The sequence below is a fragment of the Scardinius erythrophthalmus genome (genome assembly GCF_964197995.2).
Source record: "Scardinius erythrophthalmus genome assembly, chromosome: 17".
Taxonomy (NCBI): Eukaryota; Metazoa; Chordata; class Actinopteri; order Cypriniformes; family Leuciscidae; genus Scardinius; species Scardinius erythrophthalmus.
The window spans coordinates 36,610,967-36,635,129 of NC_138237.1; the positions used below are offsets into that span (position 1 = coordinate 36,610,967).

The 24,163-nt window shown below is 36.8% G+C and overlaps 1 protein-coding gene across 3 annotated transcripts in view; it reads left to right on the forward strand.

Annotated features, from left to right (window-relative positions):
- sh3pxd2b (SH3 and PX domains 2B) overlaps positions 1 to 24,163 on the forward strand; it is a 50,656-nt gene that overhangs the window by 23,374 nt on the left and 3,119 nt on the right. Inside the window, exons 4-13 of one of the 3 annotated variants that reach the window (XM_081390209.1) lie at positions 3,145 to 3,221; positions 6,137 to 6,228; positions 8,347 to 8,372; positions 8,635 to 8,670; positions 11,838 to 11,972; positions 12,117 to 12,218; positions 16,271 to 16,388; positions 16,476 to 16,672; positions 23,832 to 23,878; positions 23,978 to 24,103. In XM_081390209.1, the coding sequence (XP_081246335.1) occupies positions 3,145 to 3,221; positions 6,137 to 6,228; positions 8,347 to 8,372; positions 8,635 to 8,670; positions 11,838 to 11,972; positions 12,117 to 12,218; positions 16,271 to 16,388; positions 16,476 to 16,672; positions 23,832 to 23,878; positions 23,978 to 24,103 (956 nt within the window). Of the gene's footprint in view, positions 1 to 3,144; positions 3,222 to 6,136; positions 6,229 to 8,346; positions 8,373 to 8,629; positions 8,738 to 11,837; positions 11,973 to 12,116; positions 12,219 to 16,270; positions 16,389 to 16,475; positions 16,673 to 23,831; positions 23,879 to 23,977; positions 24,104 to 24,163 lie in introns of those variants that run through there. The other 2 variants (XM_081390210.1, XM_081390211.1) reach the window with 2 other exon arrangements.

Here is a 24,163-nt window from a genome sequence, read left to right on the forward strand (position 1 = left end):
TTATACTCCCTTTTCTGTTCAGCCCTTTGTCGGTTATGTGTTAACGTGGTCGTATTATTCTGTGTTTGCTATTGGATTAAAGACTTTGCATTTTTCTCCTTTGTAGTTCGCTTTCTAAGTCACCATAAACGTGACAATAACCGACCCTCGAGTAAACTATGGACTCACCAGCATTGTGTCTTCTCGTCCTCCTCCTCCCCGAGAACCGAAGGTTGCTGGGGTATTTGGGCTGGGTGCTCCAGGACGGCGGCCTCTCCCTCACAACCAGCGATCCCAAAGCACTCACAAAGCTCGTCCAGGAACCAGATCCAGATACCATCAATGCCCCGGAGTCTAAGCGTGCTGATCAGTTCACCCCAGATCCAGGAGCAGTCCTGAATCTGTTAGATCTGTGGTCCGCAGATCCAGTTCCCACCCAGATCCCCAACCTCGAATTCTCCCCTTCTTCGCCGGATGCCCTGGTCATGCCTGACTTCTCTGGTCCCATTTCCCCTGCTGGTCACAGCCAGTCCACGGGATCCATCGGTGCCACTGGTGTCGTCTAGCTCCCCAGCTCTGCCCCCACCACTTGCTCCATGCAGTTCATCAGCTTTGCCTCAGTCTTCCCCTCCTCTAGCTCGGCATGAGCCAGAGTCCCCGGCTACACGTTTTGTCTCCAGTCCCAAGTTCTCGTCTCGACCCGTCAGCCCATAGACCTCACTTCGGCTCTATGCTTCCTCATTGCCTCCGTGGCTCGTCTGCCCTGAGACTCCGCTGGGCTTACTCGTCCCTCCAGGTCAGCCTCTGGTGGTCGTTGCTCATCTTCTGCAATGGACTTCTGGGATTCTGGCAGTGCCTACACCCCCCACCCCTACACCGTCAACCAGCTCCTTCCTTCCTTCCTCCGTCCTGCCTGTCATCCTCACCTGCTCCAGCGTCACCCTGGTCAGCCGAGTTCCCGTTGTCACCTCAGTCCCGTGAGCCGCCAGCTCAGCCTCAGGCTTCTGGACCATCAAAGTTGCCCTGGTCCATCTGCCTCTCTGCTCTGCAGGTTCCTCCACTCACCCTGGTTCCGCCGCCATCGATCGCCTCTCAGGTTTCCGCTCAGCCCTTCTCCCGGTGCTCCACCCGGGCTCCTCCCACCGTCGGCACCACCATGGTGTTTCTCTCCTACTCCTCCGGGTCGTCCCTGTCCATCACCAGCTCTACGCCTTCCTCCAAAGCTCCCTCCCTCCTCAGTTAGCCATTTATCGGCGCAAGGCTTTCCAAGGGGGCATAATGTCACAGTTATGTTCCAGTTAGTTGTTCCTGTCATTTCTTTATGAGTTCTCGTTAGTTACTATGGTTTCTGATTTGTTAAACTTCATCCTACTGTTCCCGTTTAGTGTCCTCATTTACTATGTGTATTTATACTCCATTTTCTGTTCAGTCCTTTGTCAGATATTGTTTATTGTTTGTGTTAACGTAGTCGTATTCTTTTGTGTTAAAGACTTTGTATTTTTCACTATCTCCTTTGTCGTGTGATTTCTAAGCCACCATAAATGTGACAATATATATATATATATATATATATATATATATATATATATATATATATATATATATATATATATATTCTTACAGTATATACTGTAGTAGTCAATCAGATAGTGTAGATACCTTTTTGTATCATCGCATGTTTCTATTGTGAAAGACAGTTATCAGGTTTATTATTGTCAAGTGTCCTTGTCAAACCAAAATATGTTAAGTTAAAAGACACTGTACTACTCTCTCACACACACAATTTAAGGCCTGTTCACACTGACACAAATGTTTGTCGCAAAAATTCAGTCAAGCTTTCACATTTGATTTGTCAGTTCAGACCAATGGATTAAAACGGCAGATAGGCTGAATAGAAATGCAGACTTTCTGAGAGGAAGTGATGCCTATAGAAAAGCAGAAATACAGCTCTGGTACACTCTGGTACCCAAATCACTATGCAACTTTCAGTTGGCCAGTTTTCTTCGCAGTGCAATGGAAAAGTGATTAGAACCTATATCTGTAAAAAACCTGAATATTAATCTAGGTGTAAACTGACTTTTAGCTAGTGTCAATTCCATTTCAAAAAGCATTGCTTCAGTTCAGATATTTATTTTAAAAAAGCGCTAATGCATACAAGCTTAGGGTTTTTGAGTTTTTCGTGTACAGACGACACCATAGTCAAAACGACCCCCACTCACACGGATCCGCGAAAACGACTAAAACGCTGTATACTCCTGCCAGGCCATTAGATGGCGATGAAACTTTGTAGACTGAACATGTAATACGCATGTGCATGATGGCATCGTCTTAAGAGATTTGCGTTTTTATTGTTTACACCGGAGACTTTTTTCAAAAACTTTTGTTTGCGTCTACAGGCACCCAAAATGAACGGCCAAAACAAAATGAACGGTTTTCAGTTTTTAGTTGAAAACGGTGTCGTGTTAACAGCCCCTAAGATCTATGGCCCTGGTAAAGAGATCCTCCCCTTGAAATCTGATCACAAGTGGTCACAGGAGTCACATGTAAATACCAGGTGTAAATGGTCTGTGTTGCATTGATCGTTTGGATCATTGATTCGTTTGAGGTGTAACAGGGTTTGTTGTAAATTGACCAATCTGAGGCCATTGTGAGAGGGTGTGGACTCTACCCAGCTCCACTCAGCACATGAGGTCTGGGGCAGTAACCCAACACACTTACACATACACACCACATCACACACACCAAGGTGTTTTTCAGCCTCATTCTTCTGAATGTGCCATTGCTAAAAGATCTATGACCCTAGGGCCTTGTGTGGGATAGCCTAGTTGTTTTCCCACATGTTTCACTTTAAAAAAATCTTTTACTACATTCAGCAAAAAGGGACCACAGTACATGCTTTTAGTTCAGCAGGATATGACTCATAAAACTTAAGAGTCTCATTTGTGTTCATTTCTTGGTATTGTTTTATGGGCCACAATCTTTGTTTGGGCAAGTTTCATGCTTGTGGTCTTCCAACGTCTGATAAAATGGCCATGAAGCATGAAGGGACATTCCCAAAAGTTTCCCTTTTGACTTTAAACCCCTGTAAAGAGTGCTGATGAATTTGAGTATGAAGATGCTGATGAATGCAGGGTGTTTATAATAATCGTCTTCATTTCCCAACAGGAAAGATTCTCTTCAGGAGAAGCCACATCAGAGACGTGGCCATGAAACGCCTGAAACCCATAAATGAGTACTGTAGGGTAAGTTAGACAACAAACAGTACACACAACAAACCAGCTCACCTGTGATTAGCATTATTTTTACACAATAAAATGAACACTATTATTAAATATTTACATTTATAATATTTCAATGCACAGCCCAGTCCATGCTGCAGAAGTCATCTCAAATAAACATTCGGTCATCCTTTACTCACCCTCATGTCATCGTGAACCTGTATGCATATTTTTTCTTCAATGGAACACAAAAGGAGAAATTTAGCAGACTGCCCAGCTGCTCTTTTCCATATAATGACATTAGACAGTGACTGAAGGACACAATAGCACCATAATAGTAGTTCAGTAGTCTGCTGTAGCTCTTGAATCTCATTCAGTGCAATATATTTAAATACGGCACGTCAAGAGGTGTTGCATCAGATTTGACGTTCTCACGTTTCAAACCTAATCTTTGAATATGTGGAAGTGCAGATTATATATGAGAGCTACTCTACCGTGAATGGGAAGATTTTCAGTAAATAATGAAAAAATAATGTTCTCATTATTAATTAATTTAGTAAAAAACAAAACTCACCACCACACATTGTACCAATATGCATGTGAAGGTTGTTCAGACCTTTATTCCAGAACGTGATGATTTTTTTAAATAGTTGAAAATGTTTAATTTTTCAAGATTTCAAAAATGATGCCTAAGAGTATTTTCACCCTTATATGAATTCTTTCATAAAAATGTTTTTTACTCGTCCTTTTAGCTGTTAGAGGATATGGAAAAAAAAGTTGGTCTGAACAGACGCATTACCAGCCATTCATTCAAATTAAAATTTGTATCGTTCTGAAAATATTCGTCTAGGTGTAAACTGACCTTTAGCCAGTGTAAATTCCATTTCAAAAAGCATAGCTTCAGTTCAGTTATTTGTAACAAACTGGCCTTTATAAGACGTTTACAGAGATTTTTCAGTGAGGTAAGCAGGAACCAGAAGTAGGTTGACTTTCAGAGGGATCAAATATTAATTTTTCATCTTCAGATCAGTTTTTATGAGGTGGTCTGCTGTGCGACTTGAATTGCCTTAACATGAAAGACTGTTCTGTCTTAAGTGACTGTTGGGCTTTTGGTAGAAGGGTTAAGAGGGAAAAAAAAGCTAGGAATCCACATTTGGCAGCCTAATGTCTTCTTTAGGGCAGGGGTTTGGCCTTAACTTCATGCTTGTATCACCAAATAAACCACTATATCACTTAACTGCTCCACTAAGGTGTCGGCCATCTTTAAAAATGGCCGCCATCTTGAAATTTCAAGTGGCTCGGACAATTTTCTTGTCAAGTGACCCATGGAGACTGCTCATGCCAATTTTCACGCTTGTATCATAAACTGAACAATTCTGCCAAACATAAGCACTTAGCCGCTCCACTATATGATATAAAAGAATATGGAGAATAAAAAGCTCATACATGGACAAAAAGATGAAATTCTGATAGCTTGTAATGTAAATCAAAGAGATTTTTGTAACAGTACTGCTGTTTTTCAGTTAGATCAGTTTTGATCATGTTGTTAAAAATAGGCTTTATAGGGTTAAACTTCCAAGACACAACTGGACAACATGTGCAGTAATATTATTTAAATAGTTAGGCAGTTTACTGTATATACTGCAGTATTTAGTGAGCAATAACCTATTCCTTTATGAACCGCCCATGGCCTTATGTGGGCATATACGTGAACAGTCTTATCTTTCTCTCTCTCTCTCTTCCACTTACTACTCGCATAAAACAATCTAGGTAATGCACCCACAGTAAAGAGCACCCAATCGAGTCCATTTGCTATAATTGGCCTCCATATAGCCAGTGTCCTCAGGGAATGCTGAAATGTAGGGAGGTCAGATACTGTACCCTGGGGAGACATCAATCTGTGGACATCAGTGATATCCATGGAAACCGACATGAATAAGATCCATATCCATCCAATCATCATGCAAACCCAATGCTAAGAGGAAAATCTTACATCAGCCTTGAACAAGCCTCCGATGGTTCCTTCTCTTAATAAAATAAGCATGTTTTGCCATAAAAAAACACCTTTTTCATTAAGAAAATTGAGCATTGGGCAAACACGCAAATGTGCACATTAAGTCTATTTGGCGAGTCAAAAAACAACTGTGAAAATTTGGCTTAGGCTGTGCAATGCTGAATATCGAAAGGGCACCTTGAGCAGAAGCGTCTGAGGCTTTGAATTTTAAAATTCCTGTCAGGTCAGACATCATAATTCAGCACGTGGACAGACGGGACCTCCTTCTGAAGGACACCGAGGCACTCAGCTTTATTAAATAAAAGCTCCTCTGCCAAAATATATAACTGCAAAAAGCATCTTGTGTCAGCCAGAAGCCACATTGAGCTGCATTTAATGTGGGACTAGAATTGAAGTTTGCTGCAGTTTTGTTTTGTTTTTTTGAGCTGAAAACTCATTTGGGTCATTGCGATTTCAGACTCGCAGCTGATAAAGCAGCTTGCCTTTAGTAGTGCTAAACTGCCCTCATGTCATGCCTCTGATATGAGAGCGTACAACTGAGATTTGGAGGATAATGTCAGTGATTTTACGTTCTGAATCGCTGGATCTCACCGAGGCACTGCGTAATGATACATGAAAACAAACACAAATGACTTCCAGTGACATTGGCTCTGCGAATCGCTCTCATCGTGAATGTGTCTCTGTATATGGGAAGCTGTGGGACCTGTGTTTTTATTTGAGGGGTTTGACTTTTGCATGCTGTTCTTTAGATGATTGGAGAATAAATGACTTATTCTGAACAACCTCTGTTGGTTTGTTTTATTACCTCATAAATTTTGACTGAAATTGAACAACGGTAGTGTACGTGAATTGATGATCTTCTTATCAACTCACATTTCTGAATGTGCATCATAATAACGAGTATTCATGAATACTGTCCTCTCAGGCTCTGATCCAGCTGCCGGTGTATATTTCCCAATGCGAGGAGGTTCGTGTGTTCTTTGAGACACGTCCTGAAGACCTTGACCCACCTAAAGAGTAAGTTACACACACACACACACACACACACACACACACACACACACAATGTAATAATAGCTTAATAACTTAACGAGCCTTAATTCATATTGAGCAGTGTGTTTGTTAAATCAATAAATGTCAAAAAATAAATCACCACTAGCCTTTAGTTTACACCACAGCTCGACAAAATCATGATTTGCTGCTTGTTATTGCTAGTCAGGATCATTAGTATGTGGAGGACGTACTCAGTGTAGAAAGCATTTATTTAGAGATATTTATTGTCATCTTGTAGGTGTTCACTAGCACAGAGATTTTCCAAAACTTTGCAGGGACCCCTTCCTAAATATATTAAAGCAGTTTTATATCTTGTCACATGTAAACACCAATTTGGTGTTCTACCCACTATTATATAATGCAGCTATATGTGTTACCCGAACCGAAGACAACCATTTTCAGTTGAATTTATATTTATCAAATGTAAATATTTTTCCAACGCAGCTTGAGTAAATATTTGTGTAAAGCAAGCAAGCTAAAGGTGACAGTGGTGAGGAAAACTCAAAAATAATCATGATTACCAACCAGTTTGAAACATTAATGGCAAATTCGCTGTTAAAATGACTGAATTAATAATACATCTAAAATGTTTTTTCTCTGCCAAAACTCTTGATGACCCACAATTTATTGCTTAGTAATGTTTTGTTTATAGTATTGTTCATTTTATTTTATTATCGATATATAAAACTAAAATCATTATATATATACACTACTGGTCAAAAGTTTTAGATCGGTAAGATTTTTAATGTTTTTAAAAGAAGTCTCTTCTGCTCACCAAGGCTGTATTTATTTGATTAAAAATACAAACAAAAACAGTCATATTGTGAAATATTATTACAATTTAAAACAGCTGTTTTCTATATGAATATATAGTAAAGTGTAATTTATTCCTGTGATCAAAGCTGAGTTTTCAGCATCATTACTCCAGTCTTCAGTGTCACATGATCCTTCAGAAATCATTCTAATATGATGATTTGATGCTCAAGAAACATTTATGATTATTATCAATGTTGAAAACAGTTTTTTTACATTTTTATTTCATGATGCTATGATGAATAGAAAGTTCAAAAGAACAGCATTTATCTGAAATGGAAAGCTTTTGTAACATTAAACAAAAGTCAATTAATTAATTAGTTTGGGGTCAGTAAGAATTTTAATTTTATTTTTGGGTGAAAGAAATAAAATAAATCAATTCTTTTATTCATCAAGGATGAGTTAAACTGATCAAAAGTTACAGTAAAGACATTTATAATGTTAGAAAATATTCTATTTAAAATAAATGCTGTTCTTTTGAACTTTATATTTATCAAAGAATTTTGAAAAAAAAATTGTAAACAAATGTTTTCAACATTGAAAATAATAATGAATTTTTTTTTAGCATCAAATCATCATATTAGAGTGATTTCTGAAGGATCATGTGACACTGAAGACTGGAGTAATGATGCTGAAAACTCAGCTTTGATCACAGGAATAAATTACACTTTAAAATATATTAAAATAGAAAACAGTCATTTTAAATTATCATAATATTTCACAATATTACTGTTTTTTTTTTTTTTATTGTTTTTAATCAAATAAATGCAGCCTTGGTGAGCAGAAGAAACTTCTTTTAAAAACAATAAAAATCTTACCAATCTAAAACTTTTTACCAGTAGTGTATATATATATATATATATATATATATATATATATATATATATATATATATATATATATATGTGTGTGTGTGTGTGTGTGTGTGTGTGTGTGTGTGTGTGTGTGTGTGTGTGTGTGTGTGTGTGTGTGTGTATATATATTCTACAAATAAAATAATCATTAACTGAAATAAAATACAATTTAAGTACTAAAAACTAAAACTATATTGATAATAAAAACCAAACTGTCTAAATAACTAATAAAAATTACATATTTGTGTACTATTTACTATTAAAATTACTAAAACTTTCAAATGGAAATTGAAAATATAAAAATAAAATATCATCCAAAATAAAACAGAATATCAATGATACTGCATAAAAAAAATAAAAAAAAAAAAACATATTTAACATTATAAATACCTAACTTGAATGTCTTTATTTACAGGGAACCCAGTGGAAAAAAGAAATCTGGTAAGGAACTGATTTTTTTTGAGAAAGTGCCTTGAGTAAGTTGGATTTTTGGAGTTGTAATTCACTTTGACTGTGGTTAGTGTGCCCTCTGGTTACCATGCACTTCATAGATCCCTCAAGTCAAAATTTCATGTGAGATACAATATCATCCAAGAAACTTGGAAATCCACCCTTAAATGTGGATGCTTTCATTCCTTTGTTACTTGAACATTTCCACCTTCCCACTCTCTCATTCCTGCTCTTATTCATGTTCCCTCATCAGGCATTGTGGAGCGAGCGTCTTCTTTCCTAAAGAGAGGTAGTAACAGATACTTGCTTAGCCATGCTCTTTGTGTTTGACCCCACGAAGTGCGGCTCTTCTTTAGGTGGGCACGGGTAAAGCTTTGTGCTCAGTTCCTGTGTGATGTGCATGGCAGTGTGGTGGTGGTGGTGGTGCTTTACTGGAGGACCGTTGAGCAGATCCCTTGTTCAGGATAGTTTTTACATTAGTCTGTAATGGTAGTGATAAAAGTTCTAGTGTTCATTTATAATAGTAGTGGTTTCAGCAGTAACACAGCTAACACTTTTTTTTCAGAAGGTAAAAGAGAGCAGTGCCAACACCAAATAAATACAAATACATTCAAAAGCAAATGTTTTGAGGTAGAATATGAGGCAGATGTGTTCTTAACCTGCTTTGTGTGATCAGTTGTACTGCGGTATTCTCAAACTTGATAACTTTAGTATTTTATATCTTAGTGCATGAGAGGTGTTTTTTGTGTTCTTATGAATGAATTGTGCTCTCTTTAACCTTGTGATTAAAATGTTCATCAGGGCTTAAAGATTTATATATATAGTCATTCAGAATCTTTTCATCTTTTTTGTTAATTTAGTGGAAATAATACTTTATCTGTGAATGATTTCAAAATCATAAGAAGCGAGGGATATCATCTATAGTAGTCATGATGCTTTATAGCAAAGGAATATTTGGTTATCATTTACTCACCTTTATGTTGTTCCGAAGCCATGTGTATTACTATTGTATAAAATGACTCCTTCCATAAAGGAGAGATTTTGAAAAGTGGTCATGCATATCTTTTCTATGCATTGAAATCACACAGGAACTAGTAGTAGTCCATACAAGTATTCTGAAGCCATATGATAGCTTTGTGTGAGGAGCAGATACGCATTTTAAACATAATTCACCAAGTGCATTCACATTTAGCTGATCACTGTTGAAAGAACTAGTGGCGTTTGGTATCACTGACGCCAAACCTGGCACAATCTGTCTTCATTCACCAAGTTTGAAAATCCTCAACTGAGATTTCAGAGCTTCAGAAGAAGGTCATCAGTGAATAACAGCTTAAATGACCGTCTATTTCACTAAGCTGTTTTATGAGATTTGAAGACTATTATTGTCATCCCTTTTTTAGCGTGACAGCCCCTGTTTTGCTTTCATTGTATGGAAAGGAGCGTCCCGCTAAACATCTCATGGCTTTGGAATGACACAAGAGAGAGAAAATCATAACAATTTTCATTTTTGAATTGTTTTATGTTTAAACATATTCATATAATTTAAGTTAGCCAAGCAGTTTCAGCAAATGCGTACACTACCGTTCCAAGGTTTGGGGTCAATATATATATATATATATATATATATATATATATATATATATATATATATATATATATATATACAGGGGTTGGACAATGAAACTGAAACACTTGGTTTTAGACCACAATAAGTGAGGTTCACAAACATCATTTCGGGAGGAGTGAACCCATCTAATCTTTCAATTAACTGCAGGAGCACATAAGCAGACGCCCCCCTAAACATGACGTGGAACAAAACGAACTGTGGTCGGTTGCTTTACATGTCAGTCAAACAGCCTCTGGGCGGTCCTTGGCCAATGAAAGCCACTATGGAGTCCAGACCTTCTGGCGTCAGTCTGAAGGTCTGGCTACACGAGACTAGGTCACTGTGTGATGCTGGTGGAGGAAAACGTTTTCTGACTTGCTCCTCCTAAATATCCCAAAGTAGCTCAAAAATATATAGATCTGGTGACTGAAGGCAATGGTAGATGTTTAACTTCACTTTTATGTTCATCAAACTACTCTTGCTGTGAGTATTGATGCATGACCATGCTGATATAAGGCAGTGCAATGTTTGAACCAGAGAATGTGAAAACGGTAGTCCTTTGGTATTAAGCAGAGAAGGGAATGTCATGATCCTACAGCCCAAACCATCGCTGATCCTTCACTCTGAGCAGTAACAGTCCGGGTGCGAAGCCTCTTTAGGGCTTTTCCACACCGTAACTCCCACAGATGTGGGAAAGAAGACAGTGAAGGTGGACTCATCAGAGAACAATACATGTTTCACATCGTCCACAGCCCAATATTTGCACTGTTGACACCAATGAAACCAACATTTGGCATTTGCATGAGCGACCAAAGGTTTGGCTATAGCAGCCCCACCATGAACTTTGACTCTGGAGTTTCCCGATGAACAGTTTTGGTGGAAACATGGGAGGAGAGTTGGGCAGCTGTGGTTTTGTTTTTTGGATACAATCCAGGTATGTCGACATCACCCTGGATACCATTGCTCTCGATACACCACAAAGACTTGCCGTCACAGATGAGCCGGCGAGACACTCACCAACCATTTGTGCTCTTTTGAACTCGGATATGTCTCCCATTATATTGTGTGGATTGCAATATTTTATGTACAGCTGTGCTATTGCTCTTCTAACTCAACCTTCACACTCGGCTATTACTGATGGAGTGTAAAATCAGTGAAGATTGGCCACCAGGCCACGCATATATCGGCATGAATCCTCCAACACTATATTGGCCAGGTTTCAGTTTCATTGTCCAACATTCAGGAGTAAATTTCATTTTAAGATTGATTAAATTGTTACACTATTTCACGTTGCTGATTTAACAGTATTTTTTGTCAAATAAATGCAGCTTTGGTAAACACAAGAAACCTTTTCTTACTGACCATAAATGTCAGTGTTAGTGTAACATTTGGAGTTTCAGCCCAAACTGAGATCACTGAAATAGTTCAGATGGACAGACATGTTTTTGAAAGTCCCTCACGAAATCATTCACAGAAATGGGCAAATTAATTCAGCCGGAACACAATCAGTCTTTGCTTCAATGATTTGGCACAAATCACCAAACTAATATCATGCACTGCAATGGTGTTGTTTATACCATGGATTACATTGTTCAGGCTCTGGTAAATTTGCTTTATAGATTAATCAAGATGACAATTACCATTTGATAATGATTCTGCTCTGTTCTGTATTTGCTGCAGCAGTGTTGCTGATTTGGTGTGGGTTTGTTTCCTTGCAAGATTCCCAGCACTAAAACCTCTGGCTTTCCTGCTTTGATCTTTTCCAATCACGTTTGCTTCCTTCTTCTCTTGTCGTGGTGGTGGTGGCACGCTAGGAGAGTTGTCGATACCTGTCCGCTCTGTCCCTCCAGGAGGAGACTCGTCCTCAGCTGACCCACTGATGCTGGACCAATACGTGGCCGTCACCGACTACGAGAAACAGGAGAGCTCTGAGGTCAGCCTGTACGTGGGGCAGGTAGTGGAAGTCATCGAGAAAAATGAGTCCGGTAGGATCCTTCACTATTATCGCCATTAAATCATTCAGACCTGTCCTGTTAAATGAATACCTTCATGATGCTCCAAACCCATATGATTTTCTTTCTTCTGTGGGCTTGAGCACCTGAGAAGGCATTTATTATTTCCTTTCGCAGGCTGGTGGTTTGTTAGCTCCGATGATGCTCAAGGTTGGGTACCAGCCACATGTCTGGAAGCTCAGGATGACCCTGATGATTTCTCATTTCCAGCAGAAGAAGGTGAGTCCTGCATGTCATCAAATGTTCCACATCAGTCTCACCTGAATAAAATGTCTACAACAATTAGACAAAAAGTGCCACCTCCTGTTTATTCAGATTTGGGTTCCCTTAAAGGTGAAGTGTGTAATTTTTTGAATGTTTAATGCAGAGACTATGGGCCTTATTCATGAAACTTTCGTAAATTATAAAAAGTAATCTCCGCGTAAAATGAACCTTTACGAAAACTCTCCTCCAGATTCACAAACGCTTTGTATACCACAGATTCGGTACTTAAACGTGTGTGTGTGTGTGTGTGTGTGTGTGTGTGTGTGTTAATGAATTCCAAACATTCATACATAAGGCATGTGTGCACGCTCATTCATAATTAGCATAATCCCAGTCCATATACAGTTGTGTACAAACATCATTTCACATTATGAAATTAATGTTTTTCTCCAAAACACATTGGCCACAATTATTGGCACCCCTAGAATTGTTTACGAGTAAAATATCTCTGAAGTATATTCCCATTAATATTTACCTGTTTTTTTTTAGCACACCAGGATGACTAGGAACATGAAATTGTCTAGCTATAACTTCTTTTTTCACAAGAGTTTAAATATGACGAATACACAAAGGCCAAATTCCCTTAATCATCCATCACAATGAGTAAAACCAAAGAATACAGTTCTGATGTGCATCAAAAGATTGTTGAGCTTCACAAAATAGAAAAATGCAGTAACCAGCAATATTAACTTCTCCATTGTTGTTTAGTCATTGTACAAGTTAGGATGATTGGTTGGTGTAGTATTTGTCCCGCCCCTCCTCCACTGTGATTGGAGCGCTGTGTAAAGTGACAATGACGAGTGCTACCTATTAGCCAAAGTGTAACAGTAAAAAAAAAAAAAACCTTGTGAAATATTATTATGGTACATAGTGCATCAAAATGCAATGTCAACAGTTTGCCTAAATTAGAACACAGAACATTCAAATGTTTTACGCATCATTTACGCGTGGGTAGAGAGCAGGTGTTAATTTCTGTCGCACCAACTAACACAGAAAATTTACATCAGAACGGCTTTATGAACGATATACACAAAAATGTTTCATAAATGAGGGCCTACAAGTGTAAAGTTGCTGTCATGTCAATAGAAATCCACACCGTCTTGAATTTTGTTTGAAGGTAAAAGATTTCCATGTAAATGTTGCATTGTGTTCAAGTTGGCCATGTTTATTTGCCGCATTGACCTACAGAAAGTTGCTTGCTTTGAAAGTGACTTCTGTGTGAGCTGTGCTATTGATAATAGACAATTGACCTTTTGTGGCCATGAAAATTTCACCTTAAAATTGACAAGTCTTAAATAGGTTGTGAAACACTATTTTTGTGCCACTTTCACAGCATTGCTCTGTTTGAAAGTCTCGGCTTCTGGCTCAAACAAGTGACCTCAATAAACCAGTAGCCCTAGTATCCCCTGATGTCTGAGCACACCGTTCGCTGGCAGCCCAGTTTGTTGTGTCCGCGCAAACAGCAGCATGTGCAAGTGATTTGAGCACTTGAAAAGAAAGCTCCACTAGATAAACTTTAAAAGGCTTGCACGTTAAGCTCTGCTTAAGATAAGCGGACCACAGAAAATGAATTATACCATAGCCTTAATACCTCAAATAGTAAGATTTGTTGAGGGAAGGTTTTTTTCACATTTCAAAACCCCGAAGTATACTTTAGTTTTGACGTGAATGCTTAGCGTATACGTATAGCCTAAACGCGTCACCCTTTTTAAGGTATACTCCATTTGATATTGTGCGCAAACACTCAACACATGCACAGTAGAAAGTGTTATTCTTGTCCAGTGTCTGTGCTATTTCTTTCCAAAAGATATAACCAATAAAAATGTCTTTGTACTCTTAAACTAGAGCTGCGTATATCTGAAACTCTTCTGTTGTTGACGCCGACTCCAGTAGTCTGTTGTTTTCAATCTCATTGCACATTGTATGTATACCCTAGTGTACATGTAAAACACACTGTATACTTTGGGCTTAAGAGATCAGACTTTTGATGACTCTTTTGTGTATAAAAGACCTTCTCAAACAATATAAAGTCAGCAAACCAGTTGTTGTTGTTGTTTTTTTTACAAAAGTCTGGAATTCCTGGGTTCATATGTATTGCTTAAAGGGATAGTTCACCCAGAAATCAATATTTAGTCATCATTTACTCTTATTGTTCTAAACCTGTATGAGTTTCCTTCTTCTGCTAAACACAAAAGAAGATATTTTTAAAGAATATTGGTAACCAGACATTTGACAGTAGCCATTGACTTGCATAGTATTTTTTTTCTTACTATGTAAGTCAATGGCTACCGTCAACTGTTTGATTACCAATATTCTTTAAAATATCTTCTTTAGGTGAAATAACCCTTTAAGCAAATTATATGAACCCAGGAACTCCAGACTTTTGACACTAATCCCTTTAGTGATGCAAAAATTACACACTTTACCATTCAACGAAGTTATATAAAGGAAGTCTTACTCAGATGTTATTCTTAGAGAGAGATGAGAAGGATAGAGTTTTTCAGATTTAAGTGCAGTTTTTAGTTTTACTTCAGCACTACATGGCAAAGATTGTATATTTGGTGGCCAAGCATAAAGAAACGTGACCTGAAGGTTTTCACATGTGTCTGCTTGCTCTCTGCTGGAGTGTGCCGGAGATTCTGGTCACTGCCGAGGCACGTTGGTCGCCGGCGTACTTTAGGGGATCTGTTCAGCACAGGCTTTGGCCAAGGTGGAAAGCATACCACTTTATGACTCTATTGTGATGGTCCCCCCCACCCCCCGCATTTGTGACTTCTGCATGCGCCATTGCATGCACTGCACTGTATGCGGTGTAGAACTGAACAAAGCATGAATCAGGGAATTGTAACACTGGTGTCATTATTATTATTATTATTATTATTTGTACAATACTTTCCTTTTACTTTATTTCCTGAGTTATATCTTGTTTACAAAAATAATTACCAAAGCACATGAAATAACTCATGCTCCTGCAAAATAAATGGTGTTAGTTGATGCATGACTTGTAATGAAAACTCAATAAAACAAAATCACAATTTAAACAAATTAATCACACAAGCAAAGAGCAGAAGAAGTGGTGTCACCTGTGTGTTAGTCTTTTTTTCTTTTCTTTTTTTAAATAATAGTATTTTTACATTTCTTTTGTATTACAATACGTACTACACAGTTAAATACATACAGTAATGTGACTTCGGTATTCTGCTAATTATATCAGAAGTAAATCAGAATGATTCACACAGTTTCATACTGTGTTGTGCTAATATTGTATGCAATATTAAATTAATGGAGAAATACAAGAAAAAAAAAAGTTAAAACTGAAGCTTGTATCTGGCTCAAAACTGAATGTATGAATATAAGAAGCATTTAAACCGGGTGGAGTCGTGTTATGTTTAGATTGTGATTTTGTTGTGAGCATGTGAAAATAATCATTCTTCCCAGCAAATGTGCTTATGCTGTCAATACTCTGTTGAGTCTCTGATCAGATCCTCCCCCAACCTCCTCCATCTGCTATTCATGACAAAGCTCGAGAGAAAATGCAGATTGCAAGCACTCATTTACTGTAAAATCTAAATACAAATGTGAAAAGTGAAAATTTTACCACAATATCAAATTTACCACATTTCCGTTTAACTATTTTAGCAAAACAATGAAAGCATTGTAAGCTCAAGTAATTTTTTTAAGAAAATGAATGGATGTCATTGCATTGGATAAGAAAATATTCAAGTGCCATTTATGGTAATGAAAAATATCACAAGCAAAATTTTCAATCAAGATAAAGAATTGCACATATCTATTCATAAAACAATGATAAACTGTTCAAAATGTAGAAAAAAAGTATTTGGATAATTTCTGGTTGTCAAGCTTTAGTGGAACATTGATGTTATGTATTAATTTTGTGCAAAACAGAGAAAACTTAAGTGGTAAATTGGCTGTAGTGGTTTAATATTTTTTTCATGAACAGCATATTTAACTAAAAAAAGTTGAAATATTCCTTTCGTTTTCCTCAGAGGAAAAGTACACCGCAATCTATCCTTACTCTGCACGTGATCAAGATGAAATTGATTTGGAGAGAGGCATGACTGTTGAGGTCATTCAGAAAAACTTGGAAGGCTGGTGGAAGATCAGGTAAAAACAAATGCAAATATACTCAGAAAAAGGACAAAAATACTTAAGCATTTTCTTGGATAGAGCATTGCCCCTTTCACCCCATAGATACCAAGGAAAAGAGGGCTGGGCCCCGGCGTCCTATCTGAAGAAGGCTGACATTCTCAGTCAGAAGATGGCGGCTGGTGGCCCCGTTCATGCCAGCACTAATGACCTAGACGTGGCTTGCAAACAGCAGAATGCCAACAAGGAAAACAAGGAGAATCAGCGGGACCGGTTTTCACCATTTTCAGACAGCAAGCGCAGTAAGCAACAGTTTGTTTGATTCTAATCGCAAAAAAAATCAAGTATTTCTCAGATAGGCTGTGTGTACAATCTAATGGCTCGTTTCCACTGAGTGGTACAGTACGGTACGGTACAGTACGGTACGGTTCGGGTCGGCAAACCATGAATCGGCTAGCGTTTCCACTGCCAATAATACCCTTACTTGATAGGCGTGGTGTAGCCTATGCCGGAAAGAAGCGATCGACGTCATTTTCGCGCGAAGAAGAAAGCGACATAAACAACAATGGATGACATACAGCAGATCTGGTTCTTGCTTTTCTCGGCATGTTTGTCACAAGAAGCCAAGCGCCGCCGCCGACATTAGGCGTTTCTCAATTGCACGTACGCAAAGTTCGGACTTGCCAAGTCCAGCTCAGGAGAAAGACTCCCGAGGACGCGAGTCCGGTAATTCTGCTGATGGAACAGCGCGTTCTTCAAAGCGTCAGTCAGCTCACTCTGCTAACGTTACTCCGGATATCTCTGTATGTACAGTTTTTTTTTTGTTTTTTTTTTTTTTGTTTTTTTTCAGGTTGGTAGTTTTTTTTTTTTTTTTTTTTTTTTATTGAAATACAATAATAACAAAACATATTACATACAAGAGTACACATAACCATACATGTCCATACATGTCAGGGGTAGAGAATAAATAAAAAATAAATAAATAAAAAAAATAAAAATAAAAAAAAATAGAAAGGCTTTTTACAAAAAAAGCTTGTACTTGTCAAACAGCTGTGTAGTTTTCATAGCTTTCAGGTTTTTACTTTTGGATATAGTTTCTAAATATATCTTAACATCAATTTTAAAATGTTCAAAATTTGGTATCTTTCCATTCCATTTGACCTTATGAATATAGTAACGGGAAATTATAATAATTAAATCAAATATAAACAAAAGATTTTTATCACCCTCAAATGAAAAACATCTTAACATAACATCAATTTCTTCAAAGTTAACAAGAATCCTAACTTTACTTTGCAAGTAATTACTAAGTTCCTTCCAAAACATTTGGGTCTTGGGACACTCCCAAAATAAATGCTTAATAGTCTCAGGGGTAATTTTACAAAAAGCACAAATATCTTCAATGTTTACTTTAAAACGCTGTACCACAAGTGACTTAACTGGGTAAATTCGATGGAAAATTTTATATGAAACCTCTTTTACTTTGTTTGTAATGCAATACTTATGAGGTGTCATCCAAACTTTACTCCACTCAATATGTTTCTTAAATAAAAAATTCCAGTGAGTAGTAACAGCAAGTATACATTTAGATTGAAGAAGGGACCGCAAAAAAATATTATTACATCCAGAACTTGTGAAATCTTTACCCTGCAACTTAATACAAGAGGTAAATTCTTCTACTGTTGTTTGTAGAGAACAATTATTATGACCTTCTAATAATCTCAAAATTTCCTTGGGAATTGCATGTAAAACCAAAGAATATTGGACAGGATCAACTGAAAAGTTATAAATATGAACAAACTCATTATAATTGTATAAAACACCATCATTTTTTATCAACTGCTTAACCCAAATAATTCCCTTTTCAAACCAATTTTCAAAAAATATTGACTTGTTTCTAACCCTTATACATCTGTTGTTCCATATGGTACATTTATGGGGGGAAAAATTATGACTATACATAAGAGTCCATGAAAGTAATGCTTGTTTGTGGAAACTTGCAAGTTTAACAGGTATTTTGTTAACATCATAATCACATTTTAGTATAAATTCTATACCACCTACTTTTTGAAATATAAAATTAGGTACCGTATACCATATACTTTGCTTATATTTTAAATAATTTTGAAGCCATTTTATTTTAAATATCATATTAGAGGTCTTAAAATCCAAAACATTCAATCCTCCTTCAACTTTTGATCTACAAATATTTTCTTTTTTAATATAATGTGATTTGTTCCTCCAAATAAATTTAAAGAGTTTAGTGTCTATCATTTTAATTAGCAAGGGGGGTACCTCTAACACTTGAGCATTATAAACCAACCTGGATAAACCTTCAGCTTTAACCAATAACACACGACCAGTTAAAGAGATATCTCTCATTAGCCAAGAGTTCAATTTCTTTTCAAATGATTGAATGATAGGAGTAAAGTTTAACTCATTCCTGACTTCCTTATTTTTTGATATCTTAATACCTAAATATTTGACAACTTCTTTCACAGGAATATTGCATATTGTGGTAAAGTCACATGAACCTAGAGCCATAAGCTCACACTTATTAATATTTAGGGAAAGACCAGATACAGATGAAAATAACTGCAAACATTTTATTGCTTTTCCAACTTCAGTATAATCTCTTAAAAAAAGAGTAGTGTCATCAGCTAATTGTGTGCATTTAATTTCTGTATCCTCTATTTTAATACCACGAAAATTGTCCTTCTTAATATGAATGGCCATAATTTGTGTAACCAACAAAAAAAGTAATGGACTAATAGGGCAGCCCTGTCGAATACCCCTTTTAATTTCGAATCTATGAGAAGTTCCATATGCCAATTTTACAGAGCTATTAATCTTATTATATAGGGTTCTAATTACTTTTTGAAATTTGTCCCCAAAACCGAAAAATTTAAGAGTTTTAAAAATAAAGTCATGTTCAATTGTATCGAAGGCCTTGTAAAAATCGACAAACAGAATAAAACTATTATCATTAATAATTTCATTATAATCTATAAGATCTAATACAAGTCTAATATTATTACAAATATGTCTACCTTTTATAAATCCTGACTGCCCCTCATCAATAATAAACTCTAATCCTAACTTTAACCTTTCAGCAAATATGGAAGCAATAATTTTACTATCATTATTAATTAATGTAATAGGTCGCCAATTATCTAGTGACAATAGGTCTTTATCAGGCTTTGGAATTAAGGATATTAGTCCTTGTGTCATGGAGGGTGGCAAAGCTTCCTGATCAATAGATTCTTTAAAGACCATTAACAGAAATTCAACTAGATCATCTTGAAATGTTTTAAAAAATTCTGCAGTTAAGCCATCATTACCGGGGGACTTGTTAAATTTAAGTTTTTTTATAGCTGTACTTATCTCTAAAATGGATACCTCCTTATCACAAAGAGCTTTAAAATCTTCATCAATACAAGCTATATTTTGTTTAAGGGGTTTTAAAAAATCATCTATTTTGTCTACAGAACATGTATTGCTGGAATATAATTTACCATAAAAATCGGATACATACTTTGAAATAATAATAGGGTCCTGTGTTTCATGGCCATTAATATTAAGCTTTCTAATAGATGTATATTCTCCATTCCTTTTCTCCAAATTATAAAAGTATCTGGAATTAGTTTCTCCTTCCTCCAACCAACGTCTTCGTGATCTAACAAATGAACCTTTTGCCTTGATTATATATAATTTATCTAACTCAGCCTGCAAATTAATTAAATTAGAATTCCCATCACTGTCATTATTAGTAATATTACAAATAGCTTTAATAATTTCCTCTTCCTTTAATTTATTAGACTTCGCAACTTCTTTGCCTTTATCAATTGCACTAATTCTAATCTGAAACTTCATGAGCTCCCAATTTTGACAGTATAAATTTGTTCGCTTAGCTTTATTCCAATATGTTTGTATTATTTTCTTAATTTCATATTGAAAACTATCAATTTCTAATAATCTATTATTAAACTTCCAATAAGTCTTAGAGCTTTTATATGATGTTTCGTTATTCATTTTAATGAGAAGATAAATCATTTTGTGATCAGACAATATTGATGGTTCAATTGATACTCTGTTTGTATTTTGTTCTAATGAACTAGAAATTAACCAAAAATCAATTCTTGACTGTTTAGATTTATCCCTATTACTCCACGTGTACTCTTTCAAATGTGGGTATTTATATCTCCATATATCAATTACCCCTACATTTTCACAAAATATTGATAGCTCTGAATCACTTGTAGGTGATTTAATTGGAATAGGAATTCTATCCATCTTAACATTTGGGACAGTATTGAAGTCCCCACCTAGTATAATTTCAATATCATGAAATCTTTTCCTTATTTTGCTTATCTCATTTTCAATTTCAGAGAACAAATCAGCATTATATTTTTTTATATTTGAGGCATATACAGTACCTAACAAAAACATTTGACCATCAATGGATACCGTTAGGATTATCCATCTCCCTCCATTGTGGACTTTGCTATTAACAATTTTACCTTTAAATGAACCTTTTAAAATTGCAACTCCTGCTGAGTGATTACTTCCAAAAGAATGCCAAATTTCGCTGCCCCACTGAGATTTCCAAAAATTCACATCTGAAGAGCAAGCATGAGTCTCTTGTAAGAAATAAAAATCTACATTAAATCTCTTGCAATACAAAAAAACAGCCTTTCGTTTTGTTAAATCTCGAATACCCCTCACATTAAAGGAACAAAAAGATAACGACATGAACTTTTAATGAACACAACTACAGAAGAAAGAAAGAAAAACTCTTAAAGAAAAACTCTTAAGAGCTAAGGTATATGTAACTCAAAGGGTGCAAATTCCTTATCCGTTTATAATTTTACCTGGGAAATTACTTTTTATTTTACTTTTACTCATTTTTTTTTTCATTTTTTTTTTTTTCTTTTTTTCCCACTCCCCCTCGACCATTCTCATTCACTTCACAAATCTTCAATAGAATTATTAGGTCAGAGACCATCAGAACCAAACCTTTATTTGGGGAAAATTTCAACGCCATCATCAAAGGCTCTACTCCCCACAAAATAAGCTTTGCGACCTTTCTCTCTGGCATCCTTCACCATAGGCCACAGGAGCTTTCTTCTCTCCACGTCCAACGCCGTCAAGTCTTCTGTAAACCGTAACCGCTGTGCTTGAAGGAATTCACAGTTCTTCGCTCTTTTCCAGAGTAGATCCCGAGTAGACCTGTTCGTAAACTGAATTATCGTCACTCTTGTGCTTCTTCCTTGTTCTTTCCGACCCAGTCTATGAACAATGTCCACATCAACCTGGCATCTCTCCTTTAACTCTGGAGCAACTGAGCCGCAAATTCCAATCACCTGATGCTTGAGATTTTCATCCGCTTTCTCGGGAACACCGTGGAGCCTCAAATTCCATCTTCTCCGATATCTTTCTGCTTCATTAACTTTTCGTTCAAGCTCAGCAACTTTCTGCTCGTGCGATTTAGTGAATTCTTTCACCACTTTCATTTCGTCTTTCAAGTCTTTAACTTCATTCAGTGCGAAGTCAATTGACTTCTTCAAAGTTCCGATGCTGAGTGTATTTTCCCGAATCAGATTCTCCAGGTGGCCCGAACTCTCATTAATTTTCTTGGATAAAAGAGTTACAATATTCTCTTGCATCTCAAGAAGCGACGGTTCGTCTTTCTTTTTTTTGGAGCGAGGTTTTTCTGGCGTGTCAAACTCATCTGGCATATGCTGAATATCTTTCTCGATGGAGTACAAGTGATCAGCCATCTCAATGTCACTGCTTATCCTTTCTTCTTGACTTTTCTTTGTCTCCACCGATATCGATGCTTTAGAAGCAGTCTTCTCTTTTCGTTTAATGGCACCACCAGAGCTGTTGAGAGCACTCGGCTTCATTTCGTGAGAGGAAATCAATATCCAACAACTGAGGGGGAACGATTCCAAAATCTATCGTCTATAATAATCCAACGTAAAATACATGCAGCATAGTCTATAAAATTGTGTTAATATATTTCTCCCTTCACGACTATTTGGAAAAAAACACCCCAAGGCTTTCGCAGCTAAAAAATAACATCCACCATGGCCGCCATCTTGCCGCGCCCCCCTCTGTATGTACAGTTTAGGCAACAATAAAACGAAATATGTTATAAAACACCACACTGCCTTTTTACGTTTTCATTTAAAGAAATCTTACATTATAGCCACACAAATGTGGTTTAGGCAACGCGTAATGATTATATTCACTGCATGTAACATTAGCCTATTTATAACAATATATATATATATATATATATAACACAACCCTGCCTCTTTTCTTTTAAATTTTAAAAATATTAAACTTATTAATATGGTTTAGGCAATATGTGCATTTGTACTGTGATCATCTTCAATGTAATAAAATAAAAAATTACAAAACTAAACCCTGTCTCTTTTTGTTAAATTTCAGTTTTATCAATAATAGCCATTATAAAAGTATAAGTAAAAAGTACAAGAATTTATACAATAAGAAATAAAGCAAACAATTCAGTCAAACATACAAAGTCAGCGCTCTAGTCTAACGATACAACGGTAAAGTTAAATAGCCTAAATATAAAGTTATGAAATTTCACTTAGCCCTCAGTTCAGCCAGGGAACAAATTATAGATTCACAAGACCAAAGATCGCCGGTTAGGTCTACACAAGGCGAATTATATCTCGTTTAACCACTACAGAGACGTCTGAGTCAGCGGCAAACGTCAGAAGGACCAGCCGAGGAAAGGCTGTTCCAGGCGGGGTACATGAGCGCCGAGCGCCCGGTGATTGCATGGATCTCAAATTTTCATAAATCTTTATAAATAAACCACAGATTTGAGCTTTGAACAACTACATTCTCGCCTGAAAAACTCTTAAAATTACATTTCGTGACACAATAACAGTAGTATTATATTAAACTGTATATTAAAAAATGGCGCTTCTTACGTTGTCATTCCCCTTGTAGCTCGCGCAAGTGACGATTCTCTGTCAATCAATCAACGTCCTGCAGTGAGTCTAGCTCCACCTTTTAGTACCGTACCACTGTGCTAGGTACCACAACGGAAGGGTACCCAAAAAGTGGTATGGTACGGTTCGGCATTTTGGTACCATTCACAACTTTTGATAGTGGAAACGCAAATAAATGCGTACCGTTCCATAATGGACAGTCAGCCAGACATTATTGCAAAATACTTCCCAAAAGAGTGATCAAGGCACCAAGCTGAAGTAAAAAATATTGATGCATCCCTAGTTGAGTCTTTCAAAAATATGATGGCCTGATTAACTCCATTTACTTGCTTGAGATTGTAGTGCACTCTCAGTGCTGAGTTGCATCAGGAAGGGTATCCGCTGGCGACCATAACAAGAGCAGATGAAAGTGAGAGAGACTTGCTTGAAAAGATTGTTGGCTCTCTAAACTCTGCCCTCTTTTCTTTTGCAGAAGCAGGAGCTCGACAGAGACCTCCACCACGCCGGGATCTTACAATAGTAAGAGTGATTCTTCATTTTACAATTGCATCTCAAATGTTTCTAAAAGGTTCTACAGGATACTCAAGATTTTGACGTTCTAACTGTCTCTGATTCCAGCCACGAGGAGTGAACCTGCCTAAACCCCCGGTGCCGCCGCAAGTAGAAGAGGAATATTACACCATCGCTGACTTTCAGACAACCATTCCAGATGGCATTAGCTTTCAGGCGGGAGTGAAAGTTGAAGTGAGTTAACATATTACTTGAATATATCTAGCTATTCCAAATACATCTCTACATTTACCT